Source organism: Nerophis lumbriciformis, linkage group LG15, assembly GCF_033978685.3.
Source record: "Nerophis lumbriciformis linkage group LG15, RoL_Nlum_v2.1, whole genome shotgun sequence".
Taxonomy (NCBI): domain Eukaryota; kingdom Metazoa; phylum Chordata; class Actinopteri; order Syngnathiformes; family Syngnathidae; genus Nerophis; species Nerophis lumbriciformis.
Genome location: NC_084562.2, coordinates 31,363,255 through 31,378,582, shown reverse-complemented (window position 1 = coordinate 31,378,582; position 15,328 = coordinate 31,363,255). Strand labels below are relative to the sequence as shown.

The 15,328-nt window shown below is 40.0% G+C and overlaps 1 protein-coding gene across 4 annotated transcripts in view; it reads left to right on the top strand.

The window, feature by feature from the left end:
- The window catches only part of otog (otogelin), a 143,086-nt gene that overhangs the window by 107,723 nt on the left and 20,035 nt on the right, over positions 1-15,328 (top strand). For all 4 annotated transcript variants that reach the window (XR_009816807.1, XM_061975031.2, XM_061975030.2 and 1 more), the window contains 17 exons: positions 63-142; positions 465-2,908; positions 3,008-3,185; positions 3,317-3,468; positions 3,555-3,644; positions 3,724-3,910; positions 4,497-4,717; positions 4,832-4,970; positions 5,398-5,586; positions 5,656-5,865; positions 5,967-6,071; positions 6,317-6,421; positions 6,503-6,604; positions 6,758-6,856; positions 6,969-7,009; positions 7,080-7,155; positions 8,596-8,774. Coding sequence is in view for 3 of the 4 variants with exons in the window: in XM_061975031.2 (XP_061831015.1) it covers positions 63-142; positions 465-2,908; positions 3,008-3,185; positions 3,317-3,468; positions 3,555-3,644; positions 3,724-3,910; positions 4,497-4,717; positions 4,832-4,970; positions 5,398-5,586; positions 5,656-5,865; positions 5,967-6,071; positions 6,317-6,421; positions 6,503-6,604; positions 6,758-6,856; positions 6,969-7,009; positions 7,080-7,155; positions 8,596-8,774 (4,597 nt within the window). In the remaining variant the exon portion in view is untranslated. The remainder of the gene's footprint in view (positions 1-62; positions 143-464; positions 2,909-3,007; positions 3,186-3,316; positions 3,469-3,554; positions 3,645-3,723; positions 3,911-4,496; positions 4,718-4,831; positions 4,971-5,397; positions 5,587-5,655; positions 5,866-5,966; positions 6,072-6,316; positions 6,422-6,502; positions 6,605-6,757; positions 6,857-6,968; positions 7,010-7,079; positions 7,156-8,595; positions 8,775-15,328) is intronic.

Genomic DNA, 15,328 nt, shown 5'->3' with positions numbered 1-15,328 from the left:
TTATTTTTCAATTTAATTGGAAGGATTTTGTGAGATTCATCATTGCTGTTTTGTCTGTGCAGAGTAGAGGGTTGCTTTCCTTTTTGCCCGCCACACACGGTCCTTGATGAAGTGACTCACCGGTGTGTCTATGTCGAAGACTGTGAGTATGATCCTGGCTTGTTTCACTGGTGTGTCGAACACATGCAAGTTTGAAAGCCCAGAAATGAAACGTTAACCAATATCGATACTGAACTCCTTTGACTCTATGCAATGTCTTAGAAACAGTGGTCGTATAAATTATAATCTTACTATTTATTATATATATATCATTTTTAATCATATTCACTAATTTGTTGCTGAAATGAGCAAGGACTATTGTCAATTTATTCTACAATACTTACCATTTCTTTCACAAGGCTAACATTGGTTTCCACATATGTTACAATATCAATCTATTTGAATATGGTTTTTTTTCTCTTTAGGTATCAAAGCCCCAGTCATAATGCCCATAATTTCAACTAGTGTCCAGCCAAGTTCTGCAACTCTCTCCTCAACAACCACCAAAGTTGACTCTACTGCTCCACTCAAGACTGCCACTGTCCCTTCTGCCCCTCTGATGACAGTTCCTACCACCATAACAAGCACCACAACTCCAGCGTTGAGCACATCAGCGTTTGCTCCCATAATACCACCAATTCCCGATGAGTCAACTCAACCAAGCATACCCTCACCTTCTGCAGTACCGGAACCTTCAAGCACAGCAGTCCCCCTTGCTGTAAGGCCAGAAGTTGTTAAACCCATTTCAACCCTAGCAGTGACTGAAGTCGATTCTACTGCTAAGAGTGCAACCATTAGCCATTTTGGATCCAGTACTTTCAGGTCAAGCAGTGCTCCCTTTGCAATTACTTCTCTTTTCCGGCTAACCTCCACTACCAGGTCCACTGACTCCCTCCAACCTCTCTTCACCACCAAAGAATCACCACCCGTTCAAGCATCTTCTACTACAGCACCAACCATGCACTTTACTGAGGGACCAACCTCCACTTCTCTTCTTGCTACTGAGGACTCTACAGATGCTACACATTCAGTAGTGGTGTTCCCATTCGGAACCATTTCTCATACACCTTCAACTTTAATTTCAGAGACTTTAACAGTGACAGAACAGACTATTGTACCCAAATCTACAAGCACTGCGCATAAGGAAACCAGCAGCACAAAGCCTTTAACGGTGGGGGGAATTCCTCCAACCCCTTCGACTGCACGCATCACTCCTGCTTTACTAAGCACAAGCTCTTCAACCACTTCCTCACTTTTGTCTGTACCTATAAAAACAACAGTATCTATGTCAACAGCAAAGACTACAGACTCGGTCATTCCAGTTGAACCTTTTAAAACCAGCACGGTGCAGTTCATTGGTCCAGAGACTACAGGACCTACGATGTCTGCACTTACCACAGAGAAGACACTTTTATCAACTCCAGCTGCTACTCCGATACCACCATCAACTCCAGTCCACGTCTCTCTGACTACAACTGTACATAGTCCTACCTCAGCTGCGTCAGACTTGCAGGCAGCAATAAATACAACAACCATACTTGAATCTACTGTGTCCAAAACACCTTCTAGCATCACAACAATAGCTGTTCAGCCACCCCGTAAGCCTACAGACCAAATTTCTGTGTCCACTGCAACTTTAAGACTTCCAGAGGAAGCAGTAGCCACCGCTGTGGCGACCCGACCTGTAACATCAACTGCATCGTCAGTGTACCCCATGAAAACGACTAGCGCTCCATTGTCACCAAGATCCCCCACACAGACCTCACAACCATTGCGTCCTCCCTATTTGGACACCTCTTCAACCCACTTGTACAGCCCAACAACAAAGACTACCCCAACACGGACCTCTCAAGCTGTTCAGCTTGACGTCAGTGGGACTAAAACAACGGAAGTACCTCGTCTTCCGGTATCGAGGCCGATGATTCCCTCTGCTATACCAGCTACTGTCACAACCACAAAACCTGCTAAAACTACATCCCTCAGAATACCTACTGCAGAATTTCATACCAAGACACAAGTTACACCAGAGCGTCCCCCTGAGCCAAGTGTCCCATCTGCTGTTAGTGCAACCCCGCTCAGACCTGTTACAGTAAAACCAGTCACAGAGACAACACAACTGTTTACAAGCAGAAAGGAATTGACAACAAGAGCCACAACCGTAGCAATTTCATCTTTGTCGCCACCTGGCACAACTATTTCTCCTCCAACACCAAGAAAAACAACATCCCCCGACAAAGTCACCACACGACCTGCATCAACTGTAAGATCTACATCTGCTGCAATGTCTACAACAATCACACAGACAGCCTCCATCAGGACAACACTAAGGGTTCCAGTCACGAGAGGTACACCCAAAATTACTTCAACGGAGAAGCCAGTCACCACCAGGGTTACCATGGTAACAAGACCTTTGCTAGTCACTACTACGCCTCATCCAAGCACAATAACTGGAGTCGCAGGAGTTCCATCTGCAACCATCACCACATCAGCTGAGCCATTGACTCCAGTGACCACAACAACACCTGCTGGCACAATTTCAGTGCACACTTTGACTACTTCATTGGCCACACAACCAATGCCTGATTCCATGCTTACAACAGTATTTTCAGCTGGGCCTACATTAGAACCCAGAAAGTCAACCACTCCAGTATCTGTCCTGACAACCACAGAGCCTACAAGCACTTCCCAACGTGTGACTTCTCCACCCGATATGTCAATCTACTCTCAGAAACCTGGCGTTTTTGCTCCTGCTAAAACTTCCATTTTTGCAACCACAACAGTTCAAACGACTGCACTGGATAAGAGGAATCGCACCAGTCCGGGTGTAATGACACCTCTTGTGCAAGTGGAAACAACAAGGATGTGCGCAGTGGGTTCACTCACATCAGCTATTAAATTAAATTTTTATAAGAATGTTTTAATTCATTGATTGTACAGTTTTATGATTACTTGTCTTCTGTATTTCCAGCCTCCATATGTAGAGATTGTCAATGAGTGTACCAAGTACATTTGTGTCAACAATCAGCTCGTTCTTTTCAACAAGTCCCAAAGCTGCCCCTTTTCGTCTGAGCCACCAAACTGCGGCCTGCTTGGCTTTGCTGTACTGGTCAATGGAGACAAATGTTGTCCTCAATGGGACTGTCCATGTAAGAGAAACACAGACTTAACCAATTCAAAGCAAACCTCAGTGTCAAATAAATTGTGATAAACTTATATGAATTCCTACACTACATTTCTGTGAGGTTATCATGTCACTTTCATGATTTCTCTGTTCCAGGTCGCTGCTCGATGTTTCCAGACTTGAATGTGATCACATTTGATGGCAACAGTGTTGCCATTTATAAAGCGGCATCATTTATATTGGCCCAGCTGCCCAATGAGACTGTCACTGCAATGATTCAGGAGTGTTCTGCTGGCTCTCAGTCACCAGTGAGTCATTGTCATACTTAAAGGAATTTTATAATATAACATATTTGCTTGTGAGTCACTTTTGATATGTACATTTCCTTTCAAAGCTTTTGGCAAATTTTACCAACCTTTGTCTGATTGCACTTAACATCACCCACAATTCCAACCACATCGTCATCGACAGGCTCCAGAGGAGGGTAGGGCAATGCACCTCTCTTGTTATATGCATAACGAAGTGTTATATAATTTATGTTCACGTTTATTTTTATTCACCAGCTCTATGTCAACTCACGGTATGCCAGACCACGATTTAAAAAGTTTGGTTTTGAGATCTACGACACAGGCAGCATGTACCTGGTTCGAAGCCCAGCTGGCCTCAAGCTACAGTGGTACCACAGCACTGGAATGATGGTGATCGACATCGACAGCCAGAGCAAGAAGCTGCCCGCCATGGGCCTCTGTGGTAAGAACTGTTTTGAATAGGTATCAATTCACAGTTATTCCAACATGCTCATTTAGCTACCCAGGTCTTTGACATGAAACTCTGTAAAAATAAATAAATACTGGAGCCTGTTTTTTTTTTTTATTGCTTGTCCTTGTAAGGACCACTGGGGATGCTAGTCCAGCCTTGCTGCTGATGGAATGAAACCTGAAAGCATGTGATACGGAATTGTATCAAATTGTACGGAATTTATGTTTAGATATTGATCAAATGACTGCTTTGAAAAAAACAGATTCAGTCATTATTTGCATAACTTTGAAAAGTTATGTTGCCAAGATCAGCGATGTAATAAACTATAGGAGAATTAGCTTCCCCAGACCAGTGTTTCCCAACCATTATTGAGCCAAGGCACATATTTTAAACTGGAAAACCTTACAGCGCTCCACCAAGCACGCCATAGCTTATTCTTTTTTATGAATGGCAACAAGGTCAATATAGTGAATATTATGTGGGAATCATTGCCTCCCATTCTATCAAGACATCATGCTTGATGCATCACATTCAAAATGTCAGGAAGGATCATTTCTCTTTGCATTTGCTCCCACAGGTTTCTGTGATGGAAACCCAAGTAATGACTTGACTTTGCCCAATGGCACCACTGTTGAACGTGGTGAGGACCCATCTCTCTTCATTGACAGCTGGCAGGTTCCCAACACTACCAGCTACATTAGTCACAGTCGACGTCGTGAGTTCAATTGCTCCACCAGCGACTGCTCTCGGTGCTTGCTCATGCTGCAGAGCCCTGCCTTCTTCCAGTGCCACACCTACGTAGGTTTATTCGTCAACAAAGTTACAGGTTTTCCTCATTAGCCGCAGCTGCATCTTTTTAAAAATAATTAAATAAGCTTGCAAGAAAACATGAATGCTGTTTCACTTCTTTAGGTCTCTCCAAGTACATTCTGTGAGGTTTGGGTCCAAGATGTCGAGTATGTAAACAACCAATGTGTGGCGCTGGCTGCCTACGTGGCGTCTTGCCACAAATTCAACATCTGCATTGAGTGGAGGAGACCCGATTATTGTCGTAAGTTTGAATCCCTGTAAAGTATTTACTAGTTGTTTACTGATGACAACTATTCAGACCATTAACACATATTCCTGTCAGCAATGGGATGACATAAATGTGATCACGTCAATAAATATCCTCTTTGTGATTGTTTACAGACTAATTGGGCCATTCTACCAACTGGGTGCCATTTACTTGTAACTGTCAAAATATATATTTTTTTCCAACCCTAAATCTAAATCTAAATTATTTTTGTAAATTGTATTTATTATATATGCAATCAAATTTAGGTGCAGAACATTTTATTATTTTCTAATTCATTTTAATTTTGCATCTATAAATGTTGTTTTCAGGCGACACAAACAGCACCTTTCTGTGCATTGGCCCTACTACAACCTCACTAAGCACAGTTTCCTTTGTAATAGTTTTTGCTCTCTATCTCTAGCCTTCACGTGTCCTGACACTCTGCGTTACAAGGCCTGTCTGCCAGCCTGCACGTCTCAGTCCTGTCCCAACCAGGACTTTGACTTAGACCCAGACTATTGCTCAGGCCTGACCGAGGGTTGTGTGTGCCCTGAAGGAACGCTGCTCCATCGACCATACTCTGCCCTCTGCATACCACCCAGCAAGTGTGGTAAGATTCCATCTTTATCTGTATGGCTCTCATGTCACTCTATATTCCCTAATTGTGGTGTATGTGTAGCCTGCACTGACGGTGCTGGGGTTCCACGAGCCCTTGGGGAGGTGTGGAAGGCCTCTAAGGACGCTTGTTGCATGTATCGCTGCGACAAGGACACAATCCTCCCTGTGGAGTACAACTGTTCCACCATGGAGGGGCCTGTGTGCCAGCGGGCAGGGGAGGTGGTCATCAGCCTGGCAGAAGACACAAGCTGCTGCCCCCGTAAAGTCTGTGGTAAGGCCAAAGATGAGTATATAATGAAAAAAACTCAAGTTGCTCATATTGTCATTCAACAAGTACAGCGTGTGCTGAGACGATGTGATATGACATTGCAGTGTGTAATCAGACCCTGTGTGACCTTGTACCCCCTGAGTGTAAATATGGGGAGAGGCTAGTGTCATACTATCGACAGGACTCCTGCTGCCCAGACTATGTGTGTGGTGAGTACACAGTAACACACTCTTTCAACCTAAGTTAGACTTGCATACAAAACTTAATGGGACTGCTTTGTGGTCCGGAAAGTGTGGAGTCGTGTTAGGAATTGTCCTGATAATAAATGACCTCAGATGAATATACTGAGCATTGCCTGCTTTAGGTCTAAACACTTGAAAAGGGTATTTTCAGTTCTGGAAATGAAGGAATGAATGCAATTGTACATTGGGTTCAGTGCATGGCTGTGTTACAGAGTGTGATCCCAAACGCTGTGAATCTGAGATTCCCACATGCAGACGCGACCAGACATTAATTGCCACCAGAACTGGTGATAGCTGTTGTCTGGATCATATCTGCAGTAAGTATCAAATTTGATTTTTCCTTAATGTAATATTTTGGATGTCACACAGCATAATGATACAATGTGTGTTTGCTGTAGTGTGTTCTACTTGTGTGGATGAGCCTCCTTTCTGCCAGGATGGGGAGGTGCTAACAGTGGATGCAAACACCACGGGCCGCTGCTGCCCCACCTACCAATGTGGTCAGCACACTTGCACACACACACATTGATACATGTTTAAGTAAATTGCTTTGCTAAATTCAAATATAAAATAGATATACATGTCTTATGGGTGTATTGTATATCCCCAACAACTCTTGACTACTGTGGGTGCGCGTGTGTGTGTATGTATAGTATGCGAGACCTACAGGTGTCCCCAGCTCAGTTGCCCTGTTGGGATGTCAGCGGTGTCACTTTCCAGTGCAGGTCACTGCTGTCCCAAGCAAACATGCGGTATACAACCTGCAATATATGCAATAATATAATGTGCAGTTTTCACAATACAAACCACATTGTCTGCAGTTATTTAGCCTTAAACATTTCCCAAATGTATTTTCATATTTAGAATGTTCCTGTGACAAGATCATCCCTCCTAAATGTGGATTGGTATGTTTTAGTTCTTGCGTTTGTTTATTTTACACAGACATCCATAGGTATTTGTATCCTTGTTTTGTAGGGAGAAATTGCTGAGTTGGATGGGGTTTTCCTGTCTGACCCACGCAACCTGTGTGCCTGCAAAAGGTACAAATGTGGTGAGTATTACTGGTTCAAATACCCTATGGAACTGTTTTACATTGTTTTGCCCACACATATACAATGTAAAGCAAAACACATGTGCAGGAAAGGTTGGACCCTAAGATCTTATAAAACCACTTCCCTAAAACATCCCAATTATCACAGCTGCAACAATAGGCAAGTCAAATGCAATACATATATTATACAACAAACATATACAGTACATCATAGTTCACTCCAGACGAACATGGCATATAATAGTTTAAAAAAAATAATGAAATACAGTTGGTGATTGAATAGCTGGTAGTAGTGTTAAGAGAGAGAGAGTGCGCTCCATTTATACGTACATTGATTAGTAGATGTTCTACATAATGGTAAGTCACCACAATGTCTTGAATAAATCAGGAGAATGTGGGAACAATATGGAAAACTTTTGGTTACTCAGTAGACGAATGTGCATAATTATGCATTCAAATAGATATAAAATATATATATATATTTTTTTTTTTAAAGGAGCAAATGAGAACTGTGTATTGGAAAAATTCATTTTTCTCAGGAATTTTTTAGAAATAAGATTTTGTAAAGGTATGATTGACAAATCACACTCCAAATACTATTGTCATACATTATATGTGTATATATTAAACTATGATACAATGTAAACATACAAGAGTGTTTGATAAAATAACTAACTATACTCAAAATACCTATAGACTTCATCATTTTGCGACAGACATGTTCAGTCTGTTGTTGTCAAGTTAACTCCTAAAAGTTCAAAAAATTCTAAAGTATTCTTAATTATAGCTTTTGTTTTTGTACAAAAAAATCATAAAGTTTGTTGATTTAATGTTAAGTGACAAGTTATTCATCCTAAACCATTCAGAAATAACAGACATGTCTTCTTGTGTTTCTTTTGTCTAGCAATCAAGATTAGAATGTGATATTAAAAGACAGGTATCATCTGCAAACATAACATTTTTTAAATCATTGATATAGATTCAAAATAAAACTTGCAACATACAACCAGATTGTAAGCTGTAAACTTCAACAATTCAGTCAAAACTATATAACTTGTTTTAATGACATATGAAACACTTTAGCATTCTCCAATCTTCATCATGTAACAACATTGATTGAACTATAACATGTACATCACTTCAGACCGCTCCACTAAGCTATTTATACGAGGTGTGTCAGAAAAGTTCAAGGATGTTAGTTTGACAGTGAATCAAAGTTAAAGTGAACATTTGATAGCTTTGCCTGCTTAAAAGTATCAGACAAATTAGCATACCTGAATGACAAATATTTATTAAGACATTAAACTACATTTTAAATTCAAAACTCAATTTGTAATTGCAACTATTTGGGTAATGTTTTCAGTGAAACTTGTAATTATCCAGTATTAATTCTGCACCCAGTAAAGTCGAGTCAACATCTGTCTTTGGTCGTGTGTGCAGTGCTAGATGCAGTCTGTGTGTATGGGGAGCGAAGAGTGCTGCGGCCCGGTCAGACCCTGGTAGAACGCGGCGAGGATGGCCTGTGTCACAGCAGACAGTGCAGCCGGGTGCTGGACACGTCGAGTGGTTTGCACTTACTGCGCACCAGCAGCACCAACTGCTCAGCCCACTGCCAACAGGTAAGACAACTTACTCACTACTCGTACACATACAGTGGGAAATATGGTTTGTTGAGAGAAGCACATCTGCCTCAGAGCAAAACGGTTCTGGGTTCAAATCTTAACTCTGGCATCCCTGTCGTCTCTCTGTGCTTGTGTAGGTTTTCAACAGGTACTTCGAGTTGGCACCACAGCTTGAAAACATGTTTGTTAGGTTAATTAAAGTCTCTGAATTGAATGTAATTGTGAACGTGACCGTGAATGGTTATTGGTCAACATGTCCACCAGTGTGTGCCTCTCATCTAATGTCAACTGGGATAGGATCAAGTTTCCAGACATGGAAATATTGATTATTTAATTGCCAACAATTTCAAAGTCTCTGAGAGTGAAAACTGTTTTGTTTGATATATTTTTGAAATTGAACAATGCACATGTGGTGGTACCTTAACTTACGAGTTTGATTCGTTCCGTGACTGAGCTCCAAATTCAAATTACTCGTAAGTCAAATACATTTTCCCCACTGAAACAAATTAAAATGCCATCAGTGCGTTTTGGGCCCCTCAAAAGACACATCAGTTTCTTTTGGCACATGTTTTTGAATAGGAAAAATGTTACTGTGTAAATAACAGATATTGTTTAAAAAACGGTAGAATAGAATGTCCTGCAATAAACTGGTTTTATTAAATATAATATACAACATTTACCTTGGAGATAAGGTGTCTTGAGGATACGGACAGAGGTGGAGGAGAAAGACTAAATACTGTATATTTCGGACTATGAGGCACACTTTAAATCTTTTAATTTTCTCAAAAATTGACAGTGCGCCTAATGTACGGATTGGTTGTGCTACTGACCTCGAACCATTTTTATGTTGTACGCTGTGTAATGACAAGTGTGACCAGTAGATGGCAGTCACACATTAAAGATGTGTGTTGACTGCAGGTTGTTTCATTCATTGAAAATATAGAACATTACACACAAGGTTCTAAAATTTGTCAGAACGTTTTTGTACGACTTTGGTAAACTACGAAGCTCCACCGCTTGTTGCATTATCAGAGCATTACGGCTACCGTAGTCAGATGTGCTGTGCTTCAACATATTATCTAGCATTTTGTTCCGCCCTATTATGCGAAATCAACTTTTCTTACTGATTAGTACCTGCTGTTGTGTACCTGGGATCTGCACAAGTACTGAAAATTTGAAATCAAACCATGAAGACATTGCGAGATATTTCAGAGTCTCTGCGTGGCATTAAAAAGCATTGAAAGTTATTAAAAGAGTTTTGCGAAAATTAAGGCCTTAAATGGCCTTAAAAAGCATTAAATGCGATGTCCAGAGGCATTAAATATGTAATACAATTGTAGAACTGGGCCGATAGTCAATATGCCAATTCATTAATCCATATTGATAAATGACGGTTGGTAGAGTAGCCGTGACAGCAACCTGAGGGTTCCTGGTCCGATCCCCCGCTTCCGCCATCCTAATCACGTCTGTTGTGTCCTTGAGCAAGACCCTTTACCCTTGCTCCTGATGGGTGGTGGTTAAGGCCTTGCATGGCAGCTCCCGCCATCAGTGTGTGAATGTAACTCTGACACCATGTCATGTTAATGAGGAAGGCAAGCTTGTTTCATACATAACTCCTTTTTTTCTAGGTCAATACACAATGAGCTAACTTGGCTAACATTAGCAACTTTTGTGACGGGCCTCACTTGACCTAATATGGCCTCGGACGGACAACCAAAGCAATTCTCACAGCAGACCACAACAGTGACTTCCCACAGTAAATTAATTACCGTAGTTATTTTAGCTGCCTGATACTTTATAGTATACATAACTTTCTATGTATCTAATGTACCCATTTTAAACAACTGAGAAGGTGTAAAATACCATCTATTCAAGATGTTAAATTGACTTTGTTTCTTTTCAATGCATCTCAAGGGCTTATTGGCATTTTTCCAAATATTCATGACATGTATTTTTGTAAAATGTTTAAATCAATCATCCATTTCCAAACACATGCATCATTTGCATTAGTATTATGATTTTCATTTATAATTCCATAAAACCTTTTAACTATTTTCTAAAATTGTATGCTGATTAAAAACGTATCCTCCAGTGTGTGGCTATTATCAGTCATATTTTCAGCGAATATGCATTTTTACAGCCTGTTATAAATTGATAGAATAAAAGAATGACTTCTGGGCATATTATATTGATCAATTGATTCAGAATTGGTTGTTTATTTTGAGGGTTTAAGTGCAATTCCTCTTAATACTGTAATTTTGATTGAAGGTACAGTGTGATGATTGACAGGCGATCCTTTTAGTGGGCTATTGTCTACGGCCATTGCACAAAGTCAAAACACCGAATGCTACTACAGAAAAATAAATCAATAAAAATAAATGCTCAGATGAAATCGTCTTACGAGCCAATTCTAATTCACTAAATAGTAAAAGTTCATGTAAACTTTTCAACCAGTCTAGACTATCATTATCAAATGCTTACAATTGTGAGTGTACACACAATTATAAGCTTTTGAATACATATAATATAACCATATGCAGTCAGACATGGGCATTCAATCTTTTTTAAGTGGTATTAAAAATGGCATTAAAAACATTAAATACAATTTGCTGATAGATGTTGAAACCCACTTTTTATAAAACAATCTTGCCATCCTTCGTACTTCCACAAAACGAACCGTTATGTCACCGATTGGGAAAACCGTCACCGGATTATCCATATATGGTAATAATGTACCCAAAGTGCCTTGTGCGCCTTCGTCATTGTAGTCCATGCCATAATAATAATAATAATAATAATAACTGGGATTTATATAGCGCTTTTCTAAGTACCCAAAGTCGCTTTACATGTAACACCCATCAATCATTCACACCTGGTGGTGGTAAGCTACTTTCATAGCCACAGCTGCCCTGGGGTAGACTGACGGAAGCGTGGCTGCAATTTTGCGCCAACGGCCCCTCCGACCACCACCTATCATTCATCATTCAATTCACCGGTGTGAATGGCACCGGGGGCAAAGGGTGAAGTGTCCCGCCCAAGGACACAAGGCAGTGATTTTTTGGATGGTAAGAGGCGGGGAGCGAACCTGCAACCCTCAGGTTTCTGGCACGGTTGCTCTACCCACTACGCCATGCCGCCCCAAGCCATAGTCAATAAGATCATTTTTTTCTATCCTCTTGTTGTAGGGCAGACTGGCTCGTATATTGACATGCATCCTCCACTGTTTCCATTTCTAATATAAAGTAGTGTATAGTTCGAACTTGTATCTGTCAGTGAAATTGCTATGGAAGCGCTAAAAACTACAACATGACTGACAGGGAGAAGACGCAGTCGAAGTGGGGGCACGTAAATAAGAGCGCAAAACGGCGCATCCTAAAGAGACTGTCAGAAAACAACTGTAGAAGGTTTGTAAAATATAATCTACGTAACATTTTGACCAAAGAACCATCATTTCATTATGTAGACCACAAGGAAATGTTTTAATTCAGAAAAAAAATCGTAATTGACCTCGAAAAGGCGCAAGTTATAGCCTTTAGCGACTCCTTCCGCTCTTCAGTTGAGCTGTCCACTTACAACTGATCTTCACCCTTGATAACGTGCATGTCTGTCTTGCTATCAATGAAGACATGGGTTGCTGGGCAGCCAACTAGCGGTGAGGTATCTGGAGCTGGTTCATAACCCAGATTGTACCTCGCGACTCAAAACAAACAAATTGCCTGGGAAATGACCCTTACTGGAAAATGTCATTAGTTGCGCCGCTCGTATATCAAGGTACAACTGTATAAGCAACAGCCAATCAACACATTCAAGTTTACACCAGTATCCTGCACATTTTGACCTACTTTGTCATAGAGACCATAACATTCCACAACACTTAGGGCCTGAACTACAAAGATCCACAAAAAAGTGCTAAATTGCATGTAGGAAGTAAAAAAATGATAAATACTTTTGGTGGGCGTACTAAAGCAGGGTACACACATAAAGACAGACAAAAGACTACAAACACCTGATTATCTTATGTTAAGATTATCTGTTAAGATTGTGCTGTGGTCTAAAGTGTGTTAATAGGGAATTTGTCCCGATAAACGCTTCCAAAACAATTGTAAATATTAAAACGTGTTTATTATTTACGACCAAAACTTTTCATGTCTGTGGAGAATGTCATTGCCTCCCAAGTCATCGCAGTGTGAATTGTGATGTGGTTCAGGAAGTAGCCAATCAAAAAGCGAGCTGACTGAGCGAGGACCAAGGAAGCTAGTGTAAACAATCTTTCAACATTATACATAAACTGCTTTGACACAATTAACCATTATAGCAGTAGGCCTACTACGCTAATAACAGAAGCCATTACCATAAGTAAAAAAAAAAAAAAATCACCTCAAACTTGCTCAGTAGATTATAAAGCCTGTGTTCACGCCATCTGCATGATTTTTTACAGTTTTTTTTTGTATTTAGGGTTTTTATCTCTCAATAACAGTCTTAAGACCACAATCATTCCCTCTGTCATATGTCCTCTTCCATGTTGCCTGTTGTTGTGTGTTCCGGTCGTTGCTATAGTGGTTGCGAAGTATCTTCTTCTTCAATTTTAGATCACATTTGTTCACGTGACATTTCGATTTACATCAAACACGCTAGTGTGCTGGAATCGTTGTGTGTAGTGTGCTCCGCTGACATGATTGTAGCACCCCATACGCGCAAAGATCAAAACAGATCAATGCCTGATTTTTTATTTTTGTGTGTGGGGTCTCTAACAGATAAAAAAGCGTTTAAAGTGGTAGTGCATTTTTTAAAATTTTGCCTAAAATTCCCAATTCCTATGTAAGACAATAATACATATGTGTTTCTTTTTTATGCATTTTAAACCATCAATAAATGCTAGCAAGAATCAGCTAACAATTAAGTTAATAGAAGCTCACAAAGCCCTCTAAATAACCATCCAAAAAATGCCAACAATACGCCATTTACGATTAAAAGTTTACACTTGTAAAGAACATAATGTCATGGCTGTCTTGAGTTTCCAATAATTTCTAGAACTCTTATTTTTTTGTGATAGAGTGATTGGAGCACATACTTACTTGTTGGTCACAAAAAACATTCATGAAGTTTGGTTCTTTTATGAATTTATTATGGGTCTACTGAAAATGTGAGCAAATCTGCTGGGTCAAAAGTATACATACAGCAATGTTAATATTTGCTTACATGTCCCTTTGCAAGTTTCACTGCAATGAGGCGCTATTGGTAGCCATCCACAAGCTTCTGCTTGAATTTTTGACCACTCCTCTTGACAAAATTGGTGCAGTTCAGCTAAATTTGTTGGTTTTCTGACATGGACTTGTTTCTTCAGCATTGTCCACACATTTGAGTCAGGACTTTGGGAAGGCCATTCTACAACCTTAATTCTAGCCTGATTTAGCCATTCCTTTACCACTTTTGACGTGTGTTTGGGGTCATTGTCCTGTTGGAACACTCAACTGCACCCAATACCCAACCTCTGGGCTGATGATTTTAGGTTGTCCTGAAGAGTTTGTAGGTAATCCTCTTTTTTCATTGTCTATTTTTGTCTCCAGGCTGTGCCTATGGAGACACTCCATATTCATGACATTATATGCTCCAACCAGTGCTGTATTGTTATGTTGTGGAATATGCTGCAGACAAATATAATATGAATCACCTTTTCTAGATAACAGATACTATTTTCAGCACACCAAAAGTGCCCTCTAGGAGGTGCCAGTGTTGTGACGGTGTGTCTGGAAGTTTAAAAAAAAAGACAGCGAGCAGACACCAAAATGAATCAATTGGATGTATTCTAATAAGCTATAAAATTATGAAATAATATTACTGACTAGATATGTCTAATATTTTTTATTTTTGACAGTCCAAATATTTTGACACAAACACACGGTGGATTCTGCATATACATTACGGCGGACACATTAACTTTGCTCATTTAAGAGACGCAATCCTCTGCGGACAAGCTGGGTAGATCAGCTTTGCGTGTGCTATCAAGTTTGCACGTGTTTTAATACATGCACATTTTTTGTTGATCAGACCCTTAATCATTAGACTTAGACTTAGACTTTGACAAACTTTAATGATCCACAAGGGAAATTGTTCCACATAGTAGCTCAGTTACAAAGGATGGAAAGGATAAGGATGGAAGGGATTGTGCACACAAGGGCACAAAAAGAGGGCGAAAACGGAAGGTATAAAGTAGATAAAAAATTTACCATAGTAGCAATATAACATATATGTAGTATTTACATATTATATATACAGTATATAATATATACTGATATATTATATTATATTATATTATAGTATCATATAATATATACAATATATAACAAATCCCAATTACCATGTACAATATTACATTATATGTAACAGCTGCAGCATAAAATAAAGAGTAGATTCAGCAGAAAATATAAATTATAAACAAAGAGAGGTAGCTAACATAGAAGTGGTCAGGTAATAGACAAATATCATCTATTGCTGTATGGCGACTGATTATACAGCTGGATGGGGTGCGGAATCTTTCTCTTCTTAAGCTG